The sequence below is a fragment of the Colletotrichum spaethianum genome (assembly GCF_022836535.1).
Source record: "Colletotrichum spaethianum MAFF 239500 DNA, contig01, whole genome shotgun sequence".
Taxonomy (NCBI): domain Eukaryota; kingdom Fungi; phylum Ascomycota; class Sordariomycetes; order Glomerellales; family Glomerellaceae; genus Colletotrichum; species Colletotrichum spaethianum.
In genome coordinates this window covers 248376-272636 of record NW_026054771.1, presented here as the reverse complement: position 1 = coordinate 272636, position 24261 = coordinate 248376, and the positions used below count along the sequence as shown (strand labels likewise).

General features: G+C 55.6%; 4 protein-coding genes and 1 non-coding gene across 5 annotated transcripts; 3 read left to right on the top strand and 2 right to left on the bottom strand.

Annotated features, from left to right (window-relative positions):
• Positions 1 to 192: 192 nt before the first annotated feature.
• Positions 193 to 543, bottom strand: ColSpa_00070 (ribosome assembly protein 4; the record flags this gene model as incomplete). The annotated part of the gene is made up of 1 exon (XM_049266282.1): positions 193 to 543. One exon carries the CDS (start codon positions 541 to 543, stop codon positions 193 to 195), a length of 351 nt encoding a protein of 116 aa, XP_049122239.1.
• A 485-nt stretch (positions 544 to 1028) lies between these two features.
• Positions 1029 to 1115, top strand: ColSpa_tRNA_025. The gene is given in 2 exon segments: positions 1029 to 1065; positions 1081 to 1115. It is a non-coding gene; the product is annotated as a tRNA-Glu (tRNA).
• A 1857-nt stretch (positions 1116 to 2972) lies between these two features.
• ColSpa_00069 (GPI-anchored CFEM domain protein ARB_02741) lies at positions 2973 to 3356 on the top strand (the record flags this gene model as incomplete). The annotated part of the gene is made up of 3 exons (XM_049266281.1): positions 2973 to 3053; positions 3152 to 3222; positions 3290 to 3356. 3 exons carry the CDS (start codon positions 2973 to 2975, stop codon positions 3354 to 3356), a joined length of 219 nt encoding a protein of 72 aa, XP_049122238.1.
• A 1616-nt stretch (positions 3357 to 4972) lies between these two features.
• ColSpa_00068 (protein SDS23) lies at positions 4973 to 6549 on the bottom strand (the record flags this gene model as incomplete). The annotated part of the gene is made up of 3 exons (XM_049266280.1): positions 4973 to 5618; positions 5667 to 6133; positions 6190 to 6549. 3 exons carry the CDS (start codon positions 6547 to 6549, stop codon positions 4973 to 4975), a joined length of 1473 nt encoding a protein of 490 aa, XP_049122237.1.
• Positions 6550 to 19968: 13419 nt separating this feature from the next.
• Positions 19969 to 22892, top strand: ColSpa_00067 (white collar 1 protein; the record flags this gene model as incomplete). Its single annotated transcript, XM_049266279.1, has 2 exons — positions 19969 to 21732; positions 21786 to 22892. The coding sequence occupies 2 exons, from the start codon at positions 19969 to 19971 to the stop codon at positions 22890 to 22892; spliced, it is 2871 nt and encodes a 956-aa protein (XP_049122236.1).
• Between the last annotated feature and the right edge of the window lie 1369 nt (positions 22893 to 24261).

Genomic DNA, 24261 nt, shown 5'->3' with positions numbered 1-24261 from the left:
TCCGTCAGAAGCCTGCCGCATCGCTCCAAGCCCTCTCCGACTGGTCCATGGTCCCTTCCGTGGCCGGGGTGAAGTTGTCCCCAAACGCTCTCTCCAACCGGGACATGTCCTCGTCGAACAACACACCGTGGAAATATTTTCCCCCGGAGAACGGCCTCGATCCGTGAACCCAATAGTGAAGCCCGGCGAAGCTCAGCCGGAGGTCGCCTTCTTCTTCTTCTTGCTCTTGTCCTTCTTCTCCTTCTTTCCGCTCTTGGCCCCCGTCTCCTCTGCAGCCTCGTCGGCCGCCGCCTCCGTCATGTCCACATCCTCATCCTCCGCGGCCGCAGCAGCAGCAGCGGGGGCAGGCTTAACGACGCGCTCCTGGTCCCGGGCTGAGTACAGCGCGGTGCCCTGCTGCAGGGCGTGCACGAGGAAGGGCACCGAGTCGGCCTTGAAGTCGTCGGCCTCGCGGACCTTGTCGAGGTCCTCGGCGAACTCCTGGGTCGTCCGCTGGAGGTAGAAGGCGGCGAACTCCCGGGATGCGGCGGTGGTGGCGGCCATGGTGAAAGTTTTGTGTGAGTGTTTGGTGTTTTGCTACCTTTTCCCCCTCGTCTGCGGCTTTTATTTTGAATGAGCCAAATTGTTGAGAGGCGTTGTTTGAATTTGATAGGAAGGTTTGCTCGGGTTGCTTTTATGATTGGATAACAGATGATTGTAAGTGATGGGGTGGGATTTTTGCGAGATGAACCTCGAGATCTCGACGGGTGAAAGTTTTGGGATACAGTGCCGAGATACAGTGTGCGATCATTCTCGTACGGGAATGAGCGGCGCGAATGGCATGTATGCATATTCCAACCAGGCAATTCATTCCAACTTTTCTATCCTTTTTTCCATACAAAATCCTTCACGGATTCACACGGCTTTTGAACCACTTCCCGACCAAATGTCATCAAACCCGACAGAACGCAGTGACTAATTATCTACGCTCCCTCAGGCTGGGTCGCTAAGTCTGTAGCACAATTGCGGATCGAAATAGAGCATCCACATCCGATATGGTGTAGTGGCCAACATGATGCCCTCTCACTCGCTTGAGAGGTTAGGCATAGCCCCGAGTTCGATTCTCGGTTTCGGAACTTTTTTTCGTTCAGTGACGGTCTCTTTTGCTTGAGCGTCATCCCGCCCGCTCTTTGTTTTTGCCTCTTGTCTTCATTAGAGCTCTACCTTGTCACATTCCCATTATTGTTCCTGATGTTGATTGCACTTTTCATGTTTCCTTTCTCTGAGGTGAATTTGCCAGTACAGTTGCAGAGCACCCAGCCAAACTCGTACTGCCAACTCCCTACTTTTTATGCGCATCGCATATTGACTGCTGTCAACAACAATCCTCTCTTGATTCACCCACCCACTGTCCGTGACCGATGTCATACCATTTAGGTCTCGAAGCCGCAACAACGGCCCCGGATTCCTAATGCAATATTCAACTGCCGGCGTGGGGAGCCCAGTCTGACTACTGAAACCTTGCTCAGTTCCTCAGGGGGCAATCTTATTCGTTGGCAGAACGAGTCGCTTACATCCTCCGTCTGGAGCAAGTCGAATATCGCAACAACTCGGTAGGAGACAAACAACCAAACAGACTGTCGTTGTCAGATGCTTTTCTTCCAAGAATACAAACGCCTCACCTCGGCAAACCACTTCACTAGAAAGGCCACACCGGTGTCCCCCCGGTGCTTCCCCCGATGCAGGAACTCATCCTTGGCCATGGCCTTCTTCTCCTCCGACTGCAACCTCACACCTCTGGACTGTTGCATCCTTTCCCCGCAATCCCCGGATTTTCATCATTCCCCAGGCGGGGTGTTCCAGTTCGAGACCACCTCCCCGTACAGGTTCCTAGCAGGGCCGATCCCCATTCACGTGGTACCTGAATGTTGTCGACAGCCAATACTGCAAAGAGTGACTTGAATGTGGCTTGTCATAAACTCCGTACGAGATGAACGTCTTGTCGCTTCTCCGAGCGCTTCTCCTCTTCCAGGTTTGTCCGCAGCCCGCAGCTTCCACTCATGTCACATCGGCCGAGAGGCCGGGGGTCCAAATGGTTCTCATGATCGGCCAGATGTGCGGTCAGATCAGAGACCGTTGTATCGCTCTGTTCCCTGAGCTGTCTTGCTCTGCTGTCTCCTCGGGGTAGCTCCCTTTAGTGAAATGGCTCTCTTATCCTTCAGAGCAAGCGTTGGCTGTTTGAGAGAACAACCGAGGACTCAGACAAGATGAGCGCTGCTGAGTCTTATTCAGTTGCTTGTTTGAAGAGCTCGCAAGTGATCAATCGTATAACCATGTCGCAGGGGTGCTGAGCATGCCTTGCGTGTTCGGCCTGGGTTCATGTCAACCTCGCCTCTTCGATCTAGTACTCCTGTCAACGATTCAAGGCCGTCACACTACCCAAGTCAACAACCCCGTATCCCTCCTCTGATCATTGGCGATTCTCCATCTGGCAATGTCACCGAAAGCAGCCAGGTTCTTGGGGACGTCACATCCGTCTGGGGTAGCTTTCCATTGCCGTGTTGAACCATCTTGGCGCGAGACCGCCTCGACCCCGCCCCTCTCTGCTCTCTCCGTCTTTCGTTCGGCTTCATGTGAAGGAGATTATCGTGGCTCTCCACGGGCAGTAGTGAGCGATGGTTCGAATTTAGAATATCAACCCACGGAGCGACGTTGGAGGCATGTATTTGTTGCGGGGTAAAGCAATCCTTGTCTGGCTAGGTAGCATTTTGTAAGATTGAGCAGACTCAGGATGTGGTGTTTCGTGACGTTCTGACGAAAGATGAAGAGGAAGTGAAAACAAGGGGAACGAAAAAGACATCTATATAAACCTGTCAACCTTCCCGGATGTCGTGATTGTTTCCCTTGATTGCACAACACCAGCTTACAGACCCAAACCGACACATACCATACACCGTCGCCGATAGACCTGCACACCCTGCCCACTAGTCACCATGCAGTTCAAGACCGCCGCCGTCGCCATCTTCGCCAGCCTCGTCACGGCCCAGGACCTCTCCCTCCTCCCCGACTGCGCGGTATGATGGCCTCTGTTTGACCCCGAAAGTCACACCTCGTCTCTGTCTAGGTGGAGTCAACGAGACCACTGAGCTGACAAGAGATTCCGTGCTTCTAGCGTCCCTGCTTCGTCGACAGCTTCCCCCTCTCCGGCTGCGCCTCGCAGACCGACTTCGCCTGCATCTGCGCGTGAGTCTCTCCGTCTTTGTAGGAAACATCGGTCCCAGGCCTTCCTACTGACACCGAGACGATATAGTTCCGACGCGTACAACAACGCTGTAACCACTTGTGTCCTGGGTGCTTGCCAGACTGCCGATGTGTAAGTGGACCTCAGAAGTTTGGAGACCCGAGGAAGAACTTGAGAAACTGATACGTCACTTCACTGGATAGTCTCGCCGCTCTCGACTGGGCCACCAACACCTGCAACGCCGCTGGCGTTCCCCTTTAATCCAAGAGCTGCAATAATACGGTCCAAGGAAGCCGATATCAAGCTGGCTGTGTCAGTTTGATCAAGGGCGAAGGCTGGGTTCGGGGCATGTACGTACGTCTGTCTGCGATAGCCGGGGATCCAGTATATACTTTGGATAAAACTCCAACCGGTATTCGGTTAACAACTGCCCCGTGAAACTTGATGTGGATCTGTTTCATGGGTTGAGATACTTGAGAGACATCTGGTGAGAGTCCGATGCAATACCACGCCTGGGGCGGCTTTAAGTTGACGTCAAATTTTGTCACCCTTGCATTTGGGCACAACTACGCAACACCTTAGCGTCCATGTAATTAGGAAGCGGACAAACCTATGCCTAGATGGTATATTATTACAGCAAACCCCCAAGGTTGAACCCATTAGCTTCATGTGAACGTTTCCTAACGAACTGTCCCAACCTACAACTCACGGCCCCATCTACACCAACACACATTCCTGCCACAGTGCCCTCAGGTATCAAAGACAGGCAAGGCAAGCCCATCCAAGAGGGTGACGCAGGCTTCCCGCCCATCCGTAGCGGCAAGCACGAGGGCACCGCCAAGAAGATTGTCGCGAGCGGAGACGACGCCCAGAGCGAGGGCGTCAAGAACCCGCCAAAGGCGCGTTGACGAATCACCCTCGTGTCCGTGGTTAGAGGTTTTGTATTGTACGTAGGGCCCTTGCTTACGACAAGGGGGCCGACCCGTATAGGTGCTCTTTACTGATCAGCATGGCCACAACGTTGTGCATAACCCTGGCACGCCGAGGCACGTTGACGACGAGGAGTTAGGGTAAGCGAACAGAGGGCAGTCCGGGTTTGATGGCCTGTTTGGGGGTGTTGAAACAGGACTATATACATTGAAGGGAACAAAGACGGCGTGGGAACGCGGCATCGAGCTGGTCTGGCCTAGAGATGTATGTATGTCGTCGGTCTGTCAGGTCGACACAGCAGTGACTCATTCCAGCCAAACTAAGAATAAGTTACGCCATACGTACCTAGCCATTCAATCGTGGTCCACGAACGATGGATGACTTGCCTCACATCGTGTAACACGCAGCCAGCAACTGCTGTGCAGGTCAATCACGACGGACAAAAGAAAAACCAGGCATAAAAAACAGAGACAGTTGGACCCATTCCCGCCATCGTCCCCAAAAGCCTACCCCACGATGGCGTTTCAAGCAGGTATCCCTTTGGGACACAAACATCACGTCACGATATTTCATCCCATGTGTCACGGGTGAACGGCATGATGGCCCGTATGGATCACACGTATGGAGAGGGTGCCATTGGTCAAAAGCTTCCCTAATCTGGACTTTAGTCTGAAATCCCGGCCATCTGTCTAATGGGAAAAAAAGCATAAACTTTAGCAAATCATGCTCCTGTCAACGTAAACCCCCATGCGACGAACCCACAAACGCCAGTCATAGTAAAGCTCCTTGCGCTTCTTAGCAGCAGCATTAATAACCCCTCATTTACCGACGCAGGTCGAGACTTGCTCTTGACGAATCGAGGCTCGGACGCATGGAGCTGCTCGAGCTCCTACGACGGCGCGCTCGCTGTTCGCCCGGATCCGAGGGTCGCAGTCCCGACGACTTGGCAAACATGTTCAGGATGTCGGTCAAAGAAACCACAGCAGTCAAACGACCAGAGAGATGAGCGCCGGGCATGGCTGCAGCAGGCACAGCGGTATGAGTTTGTGTAGGAAGTGGCGACTGCGGCGCCGAGCCCGGTCCCGGCGCCAGCACCGTTGATGTCGTTGGGGCGAGCAAAGGGGTCGCGGGTGCGGACGGGGACGGAGATGCCGATTCGACAACCCACATGCGGTGAGACTGGGTAGCCACCAGCTTCGCAACGGTGTGCGCCAACGTCGAGTACGGGTTGACATAGAAAACAGGGAAGGAGTCGCGGCCATGTTCGACACCACGCTCGCTGAGGATGACGGAGATGAAGTGCATGCAGGATGACTTGAGCAGAGGCGCATCAGCGGCGTTGGTCAGGTGCTTGACGTCTACGGTGGAAATATTCCCCACGACGTTGTGGCCGTTGTCAATAACGGCAACGCTCGTCAGGCCCTCAGCGTTCATCAATGCCAGCGCGTCTCCCAAAAGGCTATCGGAGCTACTAAAGGTTAGCTGTGGTCATGCAGAATCAGTAGTGGTCTCTTACTTGACAGCAACGATTTGCTGTGTCCCGATGCCGAGGTCTCTCAAGGTTACCGGGTACAGCCTGTCGATGGCAGGGAAGTTGATGCCTTCGTTCCAGAAGAACTCAATTACCTTGAGCTGACTGAGAATACCGATTACATCGCCCGTGGGGTTGGTGACTAGGACGCGGTGGATGCCGCTGCCGAACACTTCGATAGCCCGTTCCAATGTCTCGTCGAAAGGCAGGGTAATGAGCGACTCCTTGCGGCATAGGGGCTGGATATCGCGTAGGGCTATGCGAGCGCCCTCTCGGGCCTTGTTCACTATGTCGTCGTAGAGCGGGACTTGCTCCTCGTCGGGCCTCGCCAGTCCGACGACGATCAGTAGGTAGGTGTTGAGGTCATTGTAGTCGAAGGTCGATACGGCGGTTTTGGCCGAATCCTCCTCTCGGATGAGGACGACGTTGGATGGACTGTGCTTGACCAGCGTCTGGCGAGATGTCAGGAATAGTCGCCAAACAAAGACACGGGTGTTGGACTACATACCATGGATGCCTCTTCAACGCTGGTGTCCAGGGTGACCCATTTGAAGTCATCCTGAGCGACAAGCTCGTTGACGGAGATGTCGCGCCAGTCGCGGCCGGCGAAGCGCGGGTTCGCGTGCTTGTTGGCAGCAGGTGGGTGGTTGAGAAGCTCTTGGACGGCAGCTTGGGTGAAGGAGGGGTGACGCTGGGCGCGAGGCGAGCCGGGCGCGTTCCTCAGGTTCTCGGCGAAGCTCTGGCGATGGGTGTGAACGTGGGTTGTCTTGTGCAGGCTCGTCTGGGAGGGGGTTCGCTGGGGGACTACAGGAGGCGAAGTGGCGATGGCCTCGTCGTTGTGCGACCCGGACGCCGCTGTTGCGTCCATTGCTCTACTCGAACAAGATCTCTCCGTAGGTTCCGGGGCTGTTATTGTCTTCGGGGGCGGTCTGGCAAAGCAAAAGAGGTCGAGGCGGGGCTATCGTTGTGGTGACGACGTTTGGTGCTCTGCTCCCGCGTCTGTGGTCACCTTGCTGAACCCGGTATTAAAGAAGCTTGTGAAGTCGGTCAATTCTATTCCGCCCTTCAGCTCGGCCTTTGCTTTGTTGGATTACTGGTTTGTGTAGCGGTGGCTGAGAGGATCAGGTGTTGGCGAGGCGCTGAGAGAGGGAGAGAGGTTGACGGTCGGCTTATTGCGCCCGAGAGCTACGGCTGCCCAGACCAGAGGAGCTGCACCGCCTTACGTAGACGAAGTGTTATGGATCGCAATTGAGGGGCTCCGGTGATCTGATGGATCCCGACAGTGACAGCAACAGGGAATACGAATGTGACATGCACTTGGACGAGTTCGGTGTCCCGCGGGCAATGCTTGTAATTGGCTGATTATTGTCTCGACTCGTGCAAACAGAAAAAGCTAGAACGGCTAGATGTCTCGATACTCAGATGAATAAACAGGGAGATGGAATGGGAGTTGAACAATCTGTCAAGTGTCGAGAGTGAATGCTTCAACGAGACCAAGACGAACAGTAACAAGCAGGTCTGGGGCGATGGAAAAAGAAAAGAAGCACAGTGAGGGGCGGAAGCTCGCCAACAGGAGCTGCCCACACTGAGGTGCTGAAAGGCACACCGCGTTTTGCGGAGGAGGAGCAGCAGCAGCAGCAGCAGCACCAGCATCATGGGGACCGCGGCCAGTAACTCGCAGTGTTGGTCAGCCCGGAGGCACTGCCCCGGGCCACTCGGGGTGCTGGTACATCGCTGATGTCGCCGGCTTTGCCTGGGGAGAGAGTTGGGAGATGAGGGGTCCTGGGAATGACGGACGGACAGGTCCTTAGGCCCAGGGAGATGCCCGGTACGTATTCTGCTTTGCATTACCCCTCAGTTGACAGCTCGGAGTTCTGACTGGTTCTTTCTCTCCCGTCGTCTCCAATTTTCCCGGGCCAGAGCGGTGCATCGACGGTCCGGCGCCCCTCCTCCCCACTGGCTGCAAGTGCCCGCATTGTTGCATAGACCGCATAAACGGGACAGATTGATGAAGAATTTCGTCCTGATCGACGCCTTGCCGTGGACCGACAGCGACCAACCACCTGCACACTTTTGATTACCTTAAATCTTTGAAGCCTACCTAGATGCGCTGCTTCACTGCTTCGTTGCTTCATCATGTGAATATCATACCGGGCCCCTGGAAACGAGACCCTGAAGCTAGCTACCTTGCCTGGACCCAACCCGAAGCAGACGTTGCATGCTTCGTATCTGGATGGGCGGTGCCGTAGTTCGCTGTCTCGTCTCTCCATTCTGCCGGGTGGACTGCCTGTCCCTTGATTCATCACATCGTTTTGCTTGCATGTCGCGTCTCAAGCTCAGGGACGGGGATGGTTGAATGAGAGAAACAACAAAAGGCTTTGTCCGGGAATCGGCTTCAGGGTAAGTTAACTTGGCCAGTGTCCCAGGGCCTGGAGCTTGGACAATACTGCAAGGGGATCTCTGAGAGGGAGCTCCTTGTCCGATGTGAGCCTTTCGGCTTCATGCGCTGGGATCTTTGCATGGTGTAGCTTGTCATTGAAATTTTCTTATTCTCGATATTTTTCTTTTTCATTCTTTGCGTGTTTCCTCATCTCTCCACCCCCTTTTTTCCTTGGGTTACTGGTCGATTGTTCATCTGACGGAATGACCTAATTTGACCCCGGTGTCAAATGTCTCTCAGCGACTGGCATCCGTGTTGCTACGGTCCTGACCAAGTTGGACATGTCCTGGCCTGCCGCCGAACGGTGGGCTTGTTGACAGAGGAGACAGGCGTATGCGGGACCGTGGGTGACACAGGGCAGGGTCGGGAATAGTAAAAAAAACCGTGAGACCGGCGAAATTCATCTCTCCCCCTTGGAGACGTCCGGTGAAAAGACCCGGGAGCCAGCAGACAAACTGTCGCCGTATTGCACCAAGACAGAGAGGCCGAACTTGACGTGTCGGGGCCGCAGTGTCTTATCTCAAGGTAGCTGAGGCAAGGCACTTGGTATGGCCGAGAGCATGGGCTGCTTCAGTCACCCTGACCAAACATTGAACTATCGGTGGAGATCAAAATTCACATGCAACTATGGCCAGTCAAAAGTCCAAGACACTAACAATTTCCGACGACCGCCAGGAGCAGGTGTACACGCCCCGCCCGTTGAACCCCTCCGTGGACCAGGGCTGGGCAGGCAGGCAGGCCAGCAAGACCACCACAGCCCAGCGTGGTTCTGTGCAGCCAACAGTGTGTCGGTGGACAGACAGGACGATATGGACGGGCGGTACAGACAGACAGATAGACAGCCACTGGGCGTGGGAACCCACCTCCGGCAAGAGCCCCGCCAAAAACCTGCCAAAATTATTGTCATTTTTTGCTTTCCCCTCCACGACAAGACCCCCCAGTCCCTCACCATCGTGGGCTTGCTGCCTCACTTTTTGACTCCTGCAAGTTCCTTTGTTTTTTTCCCACTTGCCCTCTCCCTCTGCAACATCCCTCACCACCCCTCGCCCTCTCCCGAAGCATATCATGCCCATTGCGACCAGTCGCTGTTCCCAGTAGACTGCACATACCCGCGTTCCTCCCTATCCTCGTCCGACACGCGTTCGCTTACTTTGGCGCACCAAGATTAAGGTCGAGAGACATTTGGGCTACCGAAAAGGGTAAAAAAAGTACCCCTCAGAACACAACACGCCGACACTTATCCGCCTCTCCCCGCGTCACCCAACCTCAACTCAACCTTCTTTCGCGCTCCCGACAACCTCCCACCGCCCCGGCTGTCTTGGGGTTGGTAATTACAACAAAACCTGCAAAACCCTCGACTCGACCACGACCGACACATCGTCTCAGTCGCAACCATGTCTGTCCTCCCCCAGACGTCCACGCAGAGCTGTCCCAGCTGCTGCAAGCTCTGCAGTCCCCAGACAACTCTGTCCGAACCCAAGCCGAAGACCACCTCCAGAACAACTGGACCGCCAACAGACCCGAGGTTTTGTTGATGGGCCTGGCTGAGCAGATCCAAGTTGCCTCCGATGCTTCGGTATGCTCCCTCCCTCCCTCCCTCCCTCTGCGTCTCCCACCTGCCAGCTCCCCTCGCCCGTCCCTCTTCGTCCTTCGTCTTGCGACCTGGCGCTAACCACCATCCCACCCTCTTCAGATACGATCCTTTGCCGCCGTCATCTTCCGAAGAATCGCCTCCAAGAGCCGCAAGAATGAGCGCGGCGACCTTGTCGACATGTTCTTGTCCTTGTCCCAGGACCAGGCTGCTGCCATTCGCCAGAAGCTTCTCGAGAGCCTCGGCGGCGATTTCCAGCGTGCTGTGCGGAATAAAATCAGTGACGCCGTCGCCGAGGTCGCGAGACAATACACTGAGAACAGTACGTCGCCGATGCTCGCATTTCACTCCATACCCTTTCCCGGAAACTTGAGCCTGACACCATGGCAGATGATTCCTGGCCCGAGCTGCTGGGCGGTCTTTTCCAGCTTAGCATCGCCCCCGACGCCGAGAAGCGCGAGACTGCTTTCCGTGTCTTCGCTACGACCCCGGGCATCATCGAGAAGCAGCACGAGGATACCGTTATCCAGGCCTTCCAGAAGGGCTTCAAGGATGATTCCGTGCAGGTAGGACAACCCCGACACAGCCCCCGTTGGCTACAAGCCGGCTGACTTGCAACAAGGTGCGCTTGGCCGCCATGGAGGCCTTTGCAGCCTTCTTCAGGAGCTTGGGAAAGAAGGTGCAGCCCAAGTACTACCCTCTGATCCCCGACGTCCTCAACATCCTGCCCCCAATCAAGGACAGCCACGATTCCGAGGACCTCAGCAGCGCCCTTGTCGCCCTTATTGACATGGCCGAGACGGCGCCCAAGATGTTCAAGCCTCTTTTCCATAACCTTGTCCAGTTCAGCGTGTCCGTGATCCAGGACAAGGAACTCGACAACCTCTGCCGCCAGAACGCGCTCGAGTTGATGGCTACTTTCGCCGACTACGCGCCCTCGCTGTGCCGAAAGGACGCCACCTACACCAACGACATGATTACCCAATGTCTCAGTCTCATGACCGACCTCGGCGAGGACGACGATGATGCCGCTGAATGGCTGGCGTCTGACGATGTGAGTAGCTTCCCTGCCATGGGTGATGACGGTATGGATACTGACCTGCGTCCAGCTTGACCAGGAGGAAAGCGACCAGAACCATGTTGCTGGAGAGCAATGCATGGATCGACTCGCTAACAAGCTTGGAGGACAAACCATTCTGGCACCGACCTTCAACTGGCTGCCCCGCATGATGACCTCCATGGCCTGGAGGGACAGACACGCGGCCCTCATGGCCATCTCCGCCATCTCTGAAGGCTGCCGGGAGCTGATGATCGGCGAGCTCAGCCAAGTCCTCGACCTCGTTGTTCCTGCGTTGAAGGACCCGCACCCCCGTGTGCGTTGGGCTGGCTGCAACGCGCTGGGTCAGATGAGCACCGACTTTGCGCCCAAGATGCAGACCGACTACTACGACCGCGTGCTCAAGGCCATCATTCCTGTTCTCGAGTCGCCCGAGGCTCGCGTCAAGTCGCACGCCGCTGCTGCCCTGGTCAACTTCTGCGAGGAGGCCGAGAAATCCATCTTGGAGCCCTACCTTGACGAGCTGCTCTCTCACCTTTTCCAGCTGTTACAAAACGAGAAGCGCTACGTCCAGGAGCAGGCCTTGTCGACCATTGCAACCATTGCTGACGCTGCCGAGGCCGCATTCTCCAAGTACTATGACACTCTGATGCCTCTGTTGGTCAGTGTTTTGCAGAGGGAGAACGACAAAGAGTTCCGCCTCCTCCGCGCTAAGGCTATGGAGTGCGCTACTCTGATTGCTTTGGCAGTTGGAAAGGAGAGGCTTGGCCAAGACGCCATGACTCTTGTCCAGCTCCTTGCCTCCATCCAGCAGAACATTACGGACCCCGATGATCCGCAGGCTCAGTACCTCATGCACTGCTGGGGCCGCATGTGCAGGGTGCTTGGACAGGAATTCCTCCCCTTCCTGCCCAATGTCATGCCTCCTCTCCTTGAGCTCGCCGGCGCCAAGGCTGACATCCAGCTTCTCGATGACGAGGACCAGGTGGAGCAGATTCAGCAGGAGGACGGCTGGGAACTTGTCCCTCTTAAGGGCAAGATGATTGGTATCCGAACCAGCACCATGGAGGACAAGAACATGGCCATTGAGCTCTTGGTCGTCTACGCCCAGGTACTCGAGGGCAGCTTCGCTCCTTACGTGGCCGAGATCATGGAGAAGATTGCTCTCCCTGGTTTGGCCTTCTTCTTCCACGACCCCGTCCGATTTATCTCGGCCAAGCTGGTACCGCAGCTCCTCAGCTCATACAAGAAGACCTACGGAGCCCCTCTAACGAGCTCAACGGACTGTGGGCTGCGACTGTGGACAAGCTTCTTGAGGTGTTGACGGCTGAGCCAGCCATTGACACCCTTGCCGAGATGTACCAGTGCTTCTACGAGTCTGTGGAGGTTGTTGGTAAGGAGTGCCTTTCGGCCGTGCACCTCTCCCGCTTCATCGATTCGGTTCACTCTGCTATCGAAGACTACAAAGACCGCGTTGCCCAGCGTCTCGAGGACAAGGAGGGCGTTGCGGCCGAGGATGCAGAAGATGAGGCTGACGACGTCTTGTTGGCCATTGAGGACGATCAGACCCTCCTGTCCGATATGAACAAGGCTTTCCACGCCATCTTCAAGAACCACGGTGCTGCCTTCCTCCCGGCGTGGGAGCGCCTGCTTCCCACGTATGAGGGCTTCCTCAAGTCGGACGACCCCACCCAGCGTCAATGGGGCCTCTGCATCATGGACGATGTTCTCGAGTACTGCGGCCCCGAGAGCCAAAAGTACGCCAATCTCATCACCCAGCCTCTGGTTGACGGCTGCAGAGACTCGTCGCCCGCCATTCGGCAAGCTGCTGCTTACGGCATCGGTGTGGCCGCCCACCGTGGCGGCCTCCCCTGGGCTCAGTTCTTGGGCGGCGCCATGCCTTTCCTCTTCCAAGTCACGCAAGTGCCCGATGCACGGAGCGAGGACAATGTGTACGCGACCGAGAACGCTTGTGCCGCCATTGCAAAGATCCTTCACTACAACGCTGGCTCAGTGCAAGACCCCAACAACATCGTTGCTCAGTGGATCGAGACACTCCCGGTGACGAACGACGAAGAGGCGGCGCCTTACGCGTATGCTTACTTGGCAGAGCTGATTGACAAGTGAGTGAACATAACCAATCGCAAATTGTGAATCATAGCTAATGTACGATGCACAGGCAACACCCGGCTGTCGTCAACCAGGCTGGCAAGGTGTTCGTGCTCACCGCCCAGGCACTGGAGGCAGACACTCTCCAAGGACAGACCGCAAGCCGCGTGGTAGGTGCCATCAAGGCCCTCCTGTCCCAGGCGGGTGTGGACCCCACGCCACTTCTGCAGCAGTTCTCGCCTGAGTCTCAACGAACAATCACGTCGTACTTCTCTTGAACGTGGAGCACTGAGCTGGGAGAGCTTCAAAAGGAAAACCGGCGCCGAACGGGGTGACATGACGAGAGTGTTGTATTAGAAGAGGGGAAGCAGTCGATGATACCACAGGCACCGAGATGAGAGGGAAAAAGTCACTCTGACACCAGCACAGTACTGGACTTGGATAGCTGCCTCGTTCGAGCCAAGTTCCAGCATGGGCGAAGCTGGGCGGCAGGGATAATGGGGAAGACAAGTAGAGGAGGTGAAGGTGGATGGCAAGAAGGCCGCTTCGGCCGTCTTCTTCGTGTTCTCTCCATCGGTTCCCTCTTCGCTGACGCTAAAGGAGTGATACCGTATGATGATATAAAGGAGTGGTTGCTTTTGCAGATAGAAATCTACGCAGATATGATCTATTCATCGAAGATGAGTCATGCTTGTGAGATGGGGCTGTGTTGCCATCCGGATTGATGTTGATGGGCAATGGACAGGATAGGCGACCCATGTTCAGGGCCGAGTGTTGGCCTCTGGAGTTGCCGGTGTGACGATTCCTAGCCTGACCATCACGATACCAAGTAAAGGGGGAGAGATAGGACAAGAATACCAAAGTACTTTGCCAGCGGGCTACTCAACGCATAGGCGATGTAAACTGCACAATCTTTGATTTGGTTGGATAGGTTATAGACATTCAGAGAGGCCAACGTTGACGACTCCACCCGGACAGACAGCTCGGTAATACATGGGCAAACACCACTAGAGGGAGACGGGGGACCACGCCTGCAGCCAAGAAAACCGGCCGCTACGAGAAGAGACCACGATCCCGAAGGACCGGACTCCACGGAGCTATCTATGCCTGGTCGGATCCGACTCGAGCCTCTTTGCTTGAAACGCCGCATTCTTGGAGAAGGAAGATGACGTATTCAAAGAAGGCCAAGCCGAGTTACGGAAACGGGGGGCACGTTGTCCGGGAAAGAAGTAGTGGCGGCTGCTGCTTCAGCTTGCCTGGTCTCGGCCAGTCTCACATCGTGTAAAGAAAGTGGTGTCATTCTCAGCCTCTGTGCATTCTCATGCTTACCCCCCCCCAAAGCCGGCGGTACTGGAGAATGGAGATTCTGTTCAGCTGGGGGCGCTTACGGATTTGTTCTGCCCGGACCGGGCGACCAGAGAAGTGGCAGAATTGCCTTGGGAACAATCTTGAGTCACATCGCGCGCCCGCGGTGGACTCTCGACCAGAGGAAAACAATTATAGGCTCGGTTGAAAATTGGGAGAATGGGAGATTGGGAGGCAGAGGCGGTCGGAGATTTGGGAGGGGAGCCGCCGCGTTACTGGTGGCTGGTTGACCGAGCTGGTGGGCAAAGTCAGGTCGATTATTGTGAGTCTGATTGGTTGGCCAAGGGCTTTCCAGAGACAAGCAGCGCAGGGAGGAAAAGTACGGAGGACCCAAACATGGGCAAATGGAATTGCCATGTTGCCTGTCCATGCAGTTCAGGGGGGGGGGGGGGGGGGGGGGGGGGGGGGGGGGGGGGGGGAGGGGATGGACAGACGAGGTGGGGGTTTAGACTCCCCCAGTTCTTGCCCTTCACTTTGACTAGACGGCAAGCCACCCACCGACATTGTACTCGTTCCTTCTTCTCAACCGATTGGCCCAGCAGTCCGGCCTGATAGGATAGGTCTCAACTGTCCCAGCGCTGTGATCCCGGGGTAGTGAAGGCTGAAAGCAGAGTCTTTGTGCTTCCCGCCATCGTGGTCGCCTTCGCCGCTGTCGATGTCTTGAGCCGGCCGTGTGTCTCCACACATCAATCACAAGAATGCCATCCGGGATATGGTAATCTGGTATTGCATTGCTCCGCTATCGATAGATACCGGCTGTCATACAGAAAAGCACCATCGACTTCTCGGATCCTTGCATCGCGAGGCCTTTATGGGCTCAAGGGTCACGCGCGACGGCTACGCGGGGGGCACACTTTCCCTGTCTCTGGTCTGAAAATGCCGCTGTTGACGGACCGCGGGAAACCAGGACAGCTGTGAATTGGACGACTAGTTGCGGTTTTTCATGGCTCTGGCGCTATTGATGCACGTCCGTTTGTGCGCCGACCGACACAAACTGGAACCGCTTCTGTTCCGTTCCCCTCTCGCCCTTGCTTGATAGAGGGAGGGCAAGCGAAGGCGATGCGAGGCATACAACCACCGGGTTGTTATCCTTGGGCTGGGGCAACAACACCTGCTAACATATGCGAGGGATTGAAGCTATTTCGCACATGACCGACAATAGGATTGGCTATCTGGCCTTTTTTTTTTTCTTGGAGAGATAGAGAGACATATCTCGATGACCAGGAACGGTGCAAGGGAACCAACCGTCTGTTGGACAACGCACTTGGCGGGTTATGCTTCGATGATCTTTACTTCTTCCGGGTCGTCGATGGCTCGTCACATGGCGGCGGAGAGCTGCTGGTCTGGCTGGCGCCTTGAAAGGCGCAGGGCCACGCACTGCAGGGCACTTTTCTTTGTACAAGCGTGTGTGGTGGTGGTGGTGGTGTTGTATGTGTGTGTGTGCGGGCAAGGCATTAGGTGCTTTTTGCTCATCGCGGTTGGCTCCGTCGAGGCGGAAATACCAAAGTTAGAGAGGGTAAAAGCGTAGCGGAAGACGGAAATGGTATGGGCTTAGAGAAAGGCAAGGCGGCTGAGACGAAAGGCTGTCGAGGCTGCTACGAGTCAGACGGTTAGCGATCAGTCCAACAGGACGACGACGGACAGATCGCGAACAACGGGTAATTACGACGACCACGCATAGGGATGGTTTGTGCGGAGGGGCACTGAACAGTTGACGGCCATGCCACACTGATGGTCATTTGCAGAGTCACGCTGAGGTTCGGGCCGCTTGGTTATTTGTCCTACTACCTACCATGGAGATTGGGGAGGGAACACCGGAGCTTGCAGCCAAGGGGGTGTAATGTGGACGTGGCAGAATTCGATCACCGATGAGAATCGAATTGAGGGGTCGCGATCGCGTTGTATCCATATCCAGCCATTGTAAACATCTGCGATGCCCGGCCTGTCCCCTACTGAGAGATGAAGGGAGGAGAAAAGGGGGCGCGGGTGGACGATGGGAGGGAATGTTAGTGGAATACACGTCCCATGAAGCAAGCCCCGTCTGTTAGCGCTAGATAGCACGAGGAGACGAGTCGGTGAGATGTGGGATGAGACCAACGGTTCGTTCTCCTGCTCGAGCTTGGGTGCAATGATGGTTGTGTTTGCGGCGTTGGAGGGAGAGTCAGTAGGAGTGGTGCCGGAGCTCCTTTGGTCTCGTCTGCACACTCGGTGTCGGACGGTTTGGGCCGTCTGGAGTTTAGGAGGTATGACGACATTGATTCTGTTGGGCTAAAGTTAACTTTGCTTGTCCATGACCCCCCTGTCCCTGTATTAAGTAAGCAACACTGACCGTGCTGAGAGTACCCAAACGGAGCTGTCAGGGGGGGAAAGTACTGGTGAGGATGCGAAAGCCGTGCTCTGTTTATAGAGCCGTCGTCTTGCTGCGGCGTCTAACGCAAAGGGACATCCTTACGAGCAGCGGTCTCGGCCCGTCCACTTGCTCACCTTTGTGATACCTATCAGGGCGGTAGTGCTAGATCTACAGCTTCCCAGGGGCACGAAGGTGCTGAGCTTGACGTCTAGGCCTAGGTCTCGACGAGGGTCCATCACTGCTTCTTTGAGAGATATTGCCTGCTCGACTACCTATCCATTAGGACACTGGGCGGCCGGTCTGGTTAGACGTAGACGCCGGGGATCGGTTAACACGGATAAAGGTACTGAGACCCGGACCACGTCCGCATCCGCACCGGCGCCGCTCCTCCTGGGGCCGAAACCTGGACTCGGGTTAGAATGCATGTTCAAGATACCTACCATATCCCCCTACTGCGGCGGATTATGCCGGTCATCTTACTCTCGACTCGCCTGGGCTTTACGACTTTAGCTTGCCTTCCTCAGACAAGCTCCAGGCACAGGCTAAGCCGGGCACATTTGCAGAGAGTACTCGTCTCTGATCTTTAGAGGGGTCGAATGATTCCTCAACCACCGACAGCTGTGCCACTGAGTGGGTTGGTGCTGGATTACCGGCAAACAGCGTTTCTCGCCAGACGCGGGCGGGCATAGCAAAGCCCATAATGTCTACAGGTGTGAGCGCCATGTGGTGTGGGCGGCTGCCAGTTCATTGGCATATGATGGGTCGCAAGTTCCTCCACTTAGAATCCAGATGCACGTCAGTGTGGAGCATTGGGCCTGCCTGGGTAAGCAGACCCCAGTTTACGGTACTTGTCAATACTTTTGGATGTCCCTAGCATGCTACGGAGCCCCAGGTCTTGTCAAGTACTCGAAGCCAATGCCGTCATCCTCGCGCCCCCCTGTTAGACATGTACGTACAGACAGGTGCCCTCCTCAGCACGTACACCTCATTTGCCTGCTTTGCCAGTCTCCTGCGATACGCCATTTGGCCTCGGAACACCATCATTCCACAGCGGTTGCATGCCATTTGCCGCACGCATTCTTCAGAAACGCTTGTGTGCATCCCGCACGCCTTGCAACCGGCATATATCAGGCTAAAGCGAAGCACGCGTACACGCACTATTTCGAGCTTTTTGATAGCAAAGCGACGTCTAACATACCGCCTTGCATGAGGATAAACTACAATCTTGGACATTCCTGGCCTGGGCTGATAGACATGTGCTGACCTCTCGTCACGCCAGGTCCGTTTCCATCTCACCTCGCACGCCTGGCAGCGCCGACTCTCGACGCAACTCTGTACCGGACGATGCCACCACCACAAGTGTCACGGCCGAGAAACCTCCCAGGCGCTCAAGTCTTGCTTCTTCATCCCAGCTCATCCCACCCACCCTTCCCGCTCGCGACAGAGCGCACAGGGCCCTCCACGGGTACATGTTACTTGTCTGCAGTTGCTCCAAGCCCACCATTGCGGATACTTTTCGCAGCCTCGTGTGGAATCTCGTACGTACCGCGTAGACAGTACCGGGTACATCATTCCAACTATTTGGGCCCATCTGGGTCTTGGGTCTTGGGCATTTGGATCTATGTACTAGCAAATGTCGGCGGCGTGGCGAGACTAGGCAGACCAAGACGACGGTAGAGATACATGCAGCTACCCGTCCGCCGCGCTGCTCTGCCGATGGAGTGTGCAACCATACTTTGCCGCATTATACTCATCCAGTGCCCTGTTAGGATGCCACTGCTCATACACAGTCTGCATCTTTGGTGCCCGTTGAGTTTGAGAACCCAAATAGAGCCTCGAAGTAGGATCCTCACTTAGCCTGGCTCTGATGATAGCCGCGCCTTTCACGGGTTGCTCGGTCTTGCTTGAGCCTAATCTCTCCCGGCCGAAGGTGAAAACCCAAACCCGGCTTCTGAAAAAGCGGTGGTGCGTTGCCACTTTGCGAGAGAATTACCTAGGCAATTGGCCTTCGACCCGACTCCAGTCTTCGGCCTATGCCTATCCTGTGCGGCGAGACAGTCAGTACTAACTAGTAGTGTACACTGCACCCCTCCTGAACCCTGGGATTATCAAGCGATGCATAAGGTGCATACTCGAATACGTGTGGTGCCTGGTCCAATGGGCACATCCCTCGATTGAAACAGCCGGAAAACCGGGGTTCGAAAGCAACAGGGACAGGAAATAAAGAATCGGAGAGAAAAAAGGAAAGGAAAAAAAAAGAATACTCTTGATTTTGGATGCCGGGGAAAACACACCGGGCATGCCTTGTCTTTCCGTCCTTCCATGTCCCTGCAACACTCCCACTGCCCGACTGCTGGATTGCATAGCACGGCACGTTACAGCCCAAGCTCCTCTTTCGGGTCTCTTGTCTTCCCCCCGTCTCTTTCTCTCTCTGGCTTCCTCCGTTGCTCTCGTGTCTCTCAATCCCAGTCCCGCCCGCCGCTCTTCCCCATCCCTCGGGTCAGTGCCAAAGCCAGAAGCCAGCGACCGCAACTGCGAGACAGCGGTACCTAACGCCAGAAACATTCACTCCCAGGGAAACGACTCGCCACCTATTAGGAGGTACATCAGGCCAAGGCGAAGGCACTACGGCACACACGCACACACGCGCACACACCCACCGACACACGCTCTCCTCCCCTTGGACAGACACACACACACCCACGCCTCAGGAACCTTTGGGGTGCTATTACAACGGGCGGTCCATAGACATTTGTGCCGCCCCCAATTCTTCCCCTCCCCTCCTTGCCGCCTGCGCCTGCAAATACGACCGACTACAATCACCGAACCACCAACATCTCCATCTTCTCCCCCCCGCAGCAATCCCCATCTGGGACCTACCACGACCTTCCACCACCTCCGAGTCCCGATAAACTCATCGCCAGTACTCGATACGATCCCGCAACATCATCCGACGAAGCCATCATTTCTTCCTCGCTGCCTCGATTCGACGACCGCGCCGCTCCATTCCGCGCTGAACTGAACCGGAGTTCCTGCCGCGCCGCGACATCCTAACTGGACGATATTCAATCGCTGCAGCCTGCTTCTGACGCAGCCAACGACGTTTCCCTCCCTCCGGCCACCCTCACATCCATACTATTCGACAATTGTATAGATTTGAAACTGGAAAACCGAGGGCCGCAACGCGACAACGCATCCCCGACCGGATGCACAGGTGGCACCACTTAAGCCGGCGTCTTGGGAGAGAAAAGTACAAGGTGGACGACAGAACCGTCAAAACCGCCTAGACGACTTTTAACCCCCCACCAAAAATCGTCCGACAGCCTTGGGCCCCCCATTTGACGAGAAAGTCTCTTCGAGACAGATGCGCTCGCCATGGAGGCCTTCTACCCACAGCTCACTCCCCAGGAGCTACAGCGACAGATGTCGCAACAGTCTCAGCAACGCCAGATGCAGGGCACAGGACAGGCCGGCGGCCACGGCTACCAGCATATGAACCAAGGTCATGGCATGTCCATGATGGGCGGCGGCGGTGGCAACGGCGGCGGCGGCACCGGCGACTCTCTCGACGACATCATTCGGGACAACCACCACGAACTTCAACGCCGTCGCAGCATAACCCAGTCATATATGCCCTCGAACCAGAGCGGTCAGAACGGCGCCCGCAACAGAAGAGTGTCCATGATGGAATTCGGCGCCGACGACAACCAGATGCTCAACTACCCTTTCCAGAACCCGGCGTCAATGAACGGCGAGTTCACTATGGCCAGCCCAATAGGCAACGGCATGGACAGTTCCATGTCCAACAACGTCGGAGCCATGGGGAACCACGTGCCTGGGAACATATCCGTTCCGGGTCCCATGGATGCGTACTCCGCTCAGGACGCACTGCAGATGTCGCCGACGAATGCCTTCACCACCTTTTCACCCGACATGATGAGCTCGATGATGCCTCCAAACTACTCCAGCATGTCGGTTCCTACGATGCCTACAACATCAAGTATGAACATGTATGCTCAGACCTCAATGGCCAACGCGTTCCCGAGCCCCCTAAACACAAACGCTGCCGACATGACCATGGACTTGGGCGCCGATGAAACACCCGGGGCAACATCACAGAGTGCTCTCAACACCCCACTGGACATGAATAACGGGGACAACGATCCCATGAGCATGAACCAGCAGTATCAGCCGTCGGGAGACAACTCGTCTCGGGTTAACGGCCAGGCCGTGAACTACGGTCCGAACTCGAACGGCCCTACGCAGACAACTCCAACCTCGTTATCACGCGAGATGTCGAGCAACTCGGGCCAGACTTCATCACAATCCCCTAACAACCGATCTTCTTCAATGGCAGCAAGCCAGGTCGCGGCCGCGCCGCCTACTGCAGAAACTACTCCTGCCGGAGGACCCCAGACTCCTCGCGCCGAGTCCAAGGAGAAGAACGTCTACTCCAAGAGCGGCTTCGACATGCTCCGAGCGTTATGGTACGTGGCGACACGAAAAGATCCCGAAATCCACTTGGGCGCCGTGGACATGTCCTGCGCATTCGTCGTTTGCGACGTCTCATTGAACGACTGTCCCATCATCTACGTCTCGGACAACTTTCAGAATTTGACGGGCTACAGCCGCCATGAGATTGTCGGTCAAAACTGTCGCTTTCTTCAGGCACCGGATGGCAAGGTGGAAGCCGGCTCCAAGCGCGAGTTTGTAGACGACGCATCTGTCTACAACTTGAAGAAGAAGATCGCCGAGGGTCGCGAGGTCCAGCAAAGCTTGATCAACTACCGCAAGGGCGGAAAGCCTTTCCTCAACCTCTTGACCATGATTCCCATTCCGTGGGACGATCCCAACGAAGTACGTTTCTTCGTCGGCTTTCAGATCGATCTGGTAGAGTGTCCGGATGCCATTGCTCAAGGCCAGGAAGCTGGCGGCGTCAAAGTTAACTACAAGCATAGCGACATTGGCCAGTATATCTGGACACCTCCGACTGTGAACACAGTCGAGCCCGAGAATGGACAGACGCTTGGTGTTGACGATGTGTCCACACTACTGCAGCAGTTCAATCCGAAGGGCGTGGTGTCTGACTGGCACAAACAGTCGTGGGACAAGATGCTGCTGGAGAATACTGATGACGTGGTGCACGTCCTTTCTCTCAAGGGCTGTTTCTTTATCTTTCACCATCTTGCAAGAGAGTGTTGGAGTACGATGCGACTGAGTTGGTTGGCAACTCGCTGTCAACCGTCTGCCATCCGTCCGACATTGTACCCGTAACCCGAGAGTTGAAGGACGCCACTGCTGGCAACTCAGTCAACATCGTTTTCCGCATTAGACGGAAACAGAGTGGCTACACGTGGTTCGAAAGCCATGGCTCGCTGTTCTTCGAACACGGCAAGGGCAGGAAGTGCATCATTCTGGTAGGAAGAAAACGACCTGTCTTTGCATTGAGCCGGCGAGACTTGGAAGCACACGGAGGCATCGGCGACAGCGAATTATGGACAAAGATCTCGGTATCTGGCATGTTCCTGTTCGTCTCCTCCAATATTCGCTCTCTGCTCGACTTACAGCCAGACTCCCTGATAGGCACCAGCATGCAGGAGCTGATGCGCAGAGAGAGTCGTGCTGAATTTGGTCGAGCGATTGAGAAGGCAAGAAGGGGTAAGATTGTTACTTGCAAACACGAAGTTCACAACAGGAGAGGACAGGTCCTTCAAGCACAAACAATACTGTACCCCGGGGACGCCGCAGATGGCCAGAAACCGACTTTTTTGCTGGCACAGACCAAGCTCCTAAAGGCTTCTTCAAGGGCCATTGCACCGGCAGCTACACCGCCTGGCAGCGTCAAATCCACTTCTCAAGTCATTCCGAACGCGCAGCCCACTCAGAACACCGATCTAACAAAGACTGGGCCGATGTCCGTACCAGGCGGCAAGACGATTCCGGGCTCGCAGGAGGCAGCTTTGGCTTCAGACGACAACATCTTTGACGAGCTCCGGACGACCAAGTGCTCCAGCTGGCAGTTTGAGTTGCGCCAGATGGAGAAGGTTAATAGGATCCTTGCCGAAGAACTGGGCGGCTTACTATCGAATAAGAAGAAGAGAAAGAGAAGAAAGGGAGTCGGCAATGTCGTCCGCGACTGCGCCAACTGCCATACGCGTAACACGCCTGAATGGCGAAGAGGGCCTAGTGGTCAAAGAGACCTGTGCAACAGCTGTGGCCTCCGCTGGGCAAAGCAGGTGAGAAGCACCGAGCCCTCTTTGGTAGATGGCCCGGAGGATCACGATATTAATGAGGAATAGGTTGGTCGGGTTTCGCCGCGTAATTCGTCCCGGGGAGGTGGGAACACCAATGCCGATGCGCAAAGCAAGAAGTCGAACTCGCCCATACACTCGTCTCAGCTCCAGAACGAAGTCAAGGCCAGCAGCAGCACGCCTGCTCGACCCAGCGAGGGATCGTCTGGCAACGCAACACCCGCGACTTCGGTTTCCGTTTCCAAAAGTCACAATAACATGCCCCCTCCGAGTCAACCTCTCCTCGAGGGTGGCAGCGGCGGTGGTATGACTTCCATACGGGAGTAATCAGAGGCCGACCGGTACCGACCGGTGCTGACCGAGGTGCTCTGCATCATATTGGGGCTTTTTCTCCCATATGCTCAGTTCGATTGCGTTCCCCCCCCTCGAGATACCACTACTCTTTTGCTTCTCTACGATCTTAATGGCCACGCTTAGCTCCCTGCCACTGCTTGGAGCCGATGTCAACAAAGAAGCGGGCTTGACCAGCGACTTTTTGTTCTTCTTCAGTTATTATCTAAACAAAACATATACGAGGCGCTCTCGGATCGGGTGGAATTTCGGAGCACCTTTGTCGGTGGCCTGAGGCCACTGGTTTACGGCCGGATGACAAGCTTTCAATACCATGTCGACATCATTTCGGGTGGATAGGCATATTTTGGGCTCTCCCCGTCACAGGAGGAGAGGGAGAAAAGCAGTCTTTCTTTTATTATTGCGGAAAGATCATGTCGAGGACGTCTGGATGGAAGCCGTTCCTGTCTTGGGGGCTGGCGAAGGGGCGACTCCATAATGCTGTTTGGGTCTAGAAAAGGAAGCGAACAAATTTTTTTATGAGAGGCTGGTTGGAAGCGGCTTTTTTTTTTTTTACTTAAACACCACATCTGTCTTTTTATTCTCTCAACCCTCCCTTACGCCTGTTCTCTGTATCCCCATTTCTTGCCGAGTCGTCATGGAAAGGTCTCCTCATCCGTGAGAGAGACGGGCTTCTGGAAACGACGACTTGAGAGGAGGGGGCAAGGGCAGGGGGTGGGGGGTTGCGGTCGTCGGCCTGGGTCTTTGGCCATTTACAAACGAACGAGACGTAGCTGAATGAACATACCCCATGACTTGCCAATGCCGGCCCTCGACGGTGCTGTCCGGTCGTCGCGACGTGACCGCTCCGTATGGCTGACCCTCCCCCCGTGAAGTGTATTAATAGCGGCCTTTGTTGCTGGGAGGTGATTTTTCGGAAGGGAACAGTACGCGCCACCTCACGGCTGACGAGGATGTATGTGAGCGAGTCCTGGGAGCCGGCCGATTGAGCAGCGGCAGTGCCTTGCGCGATTGTACGGGCATGTACCGGAGAAGAAGGCCTCATGGGGGTCATCACGAGCAGGAC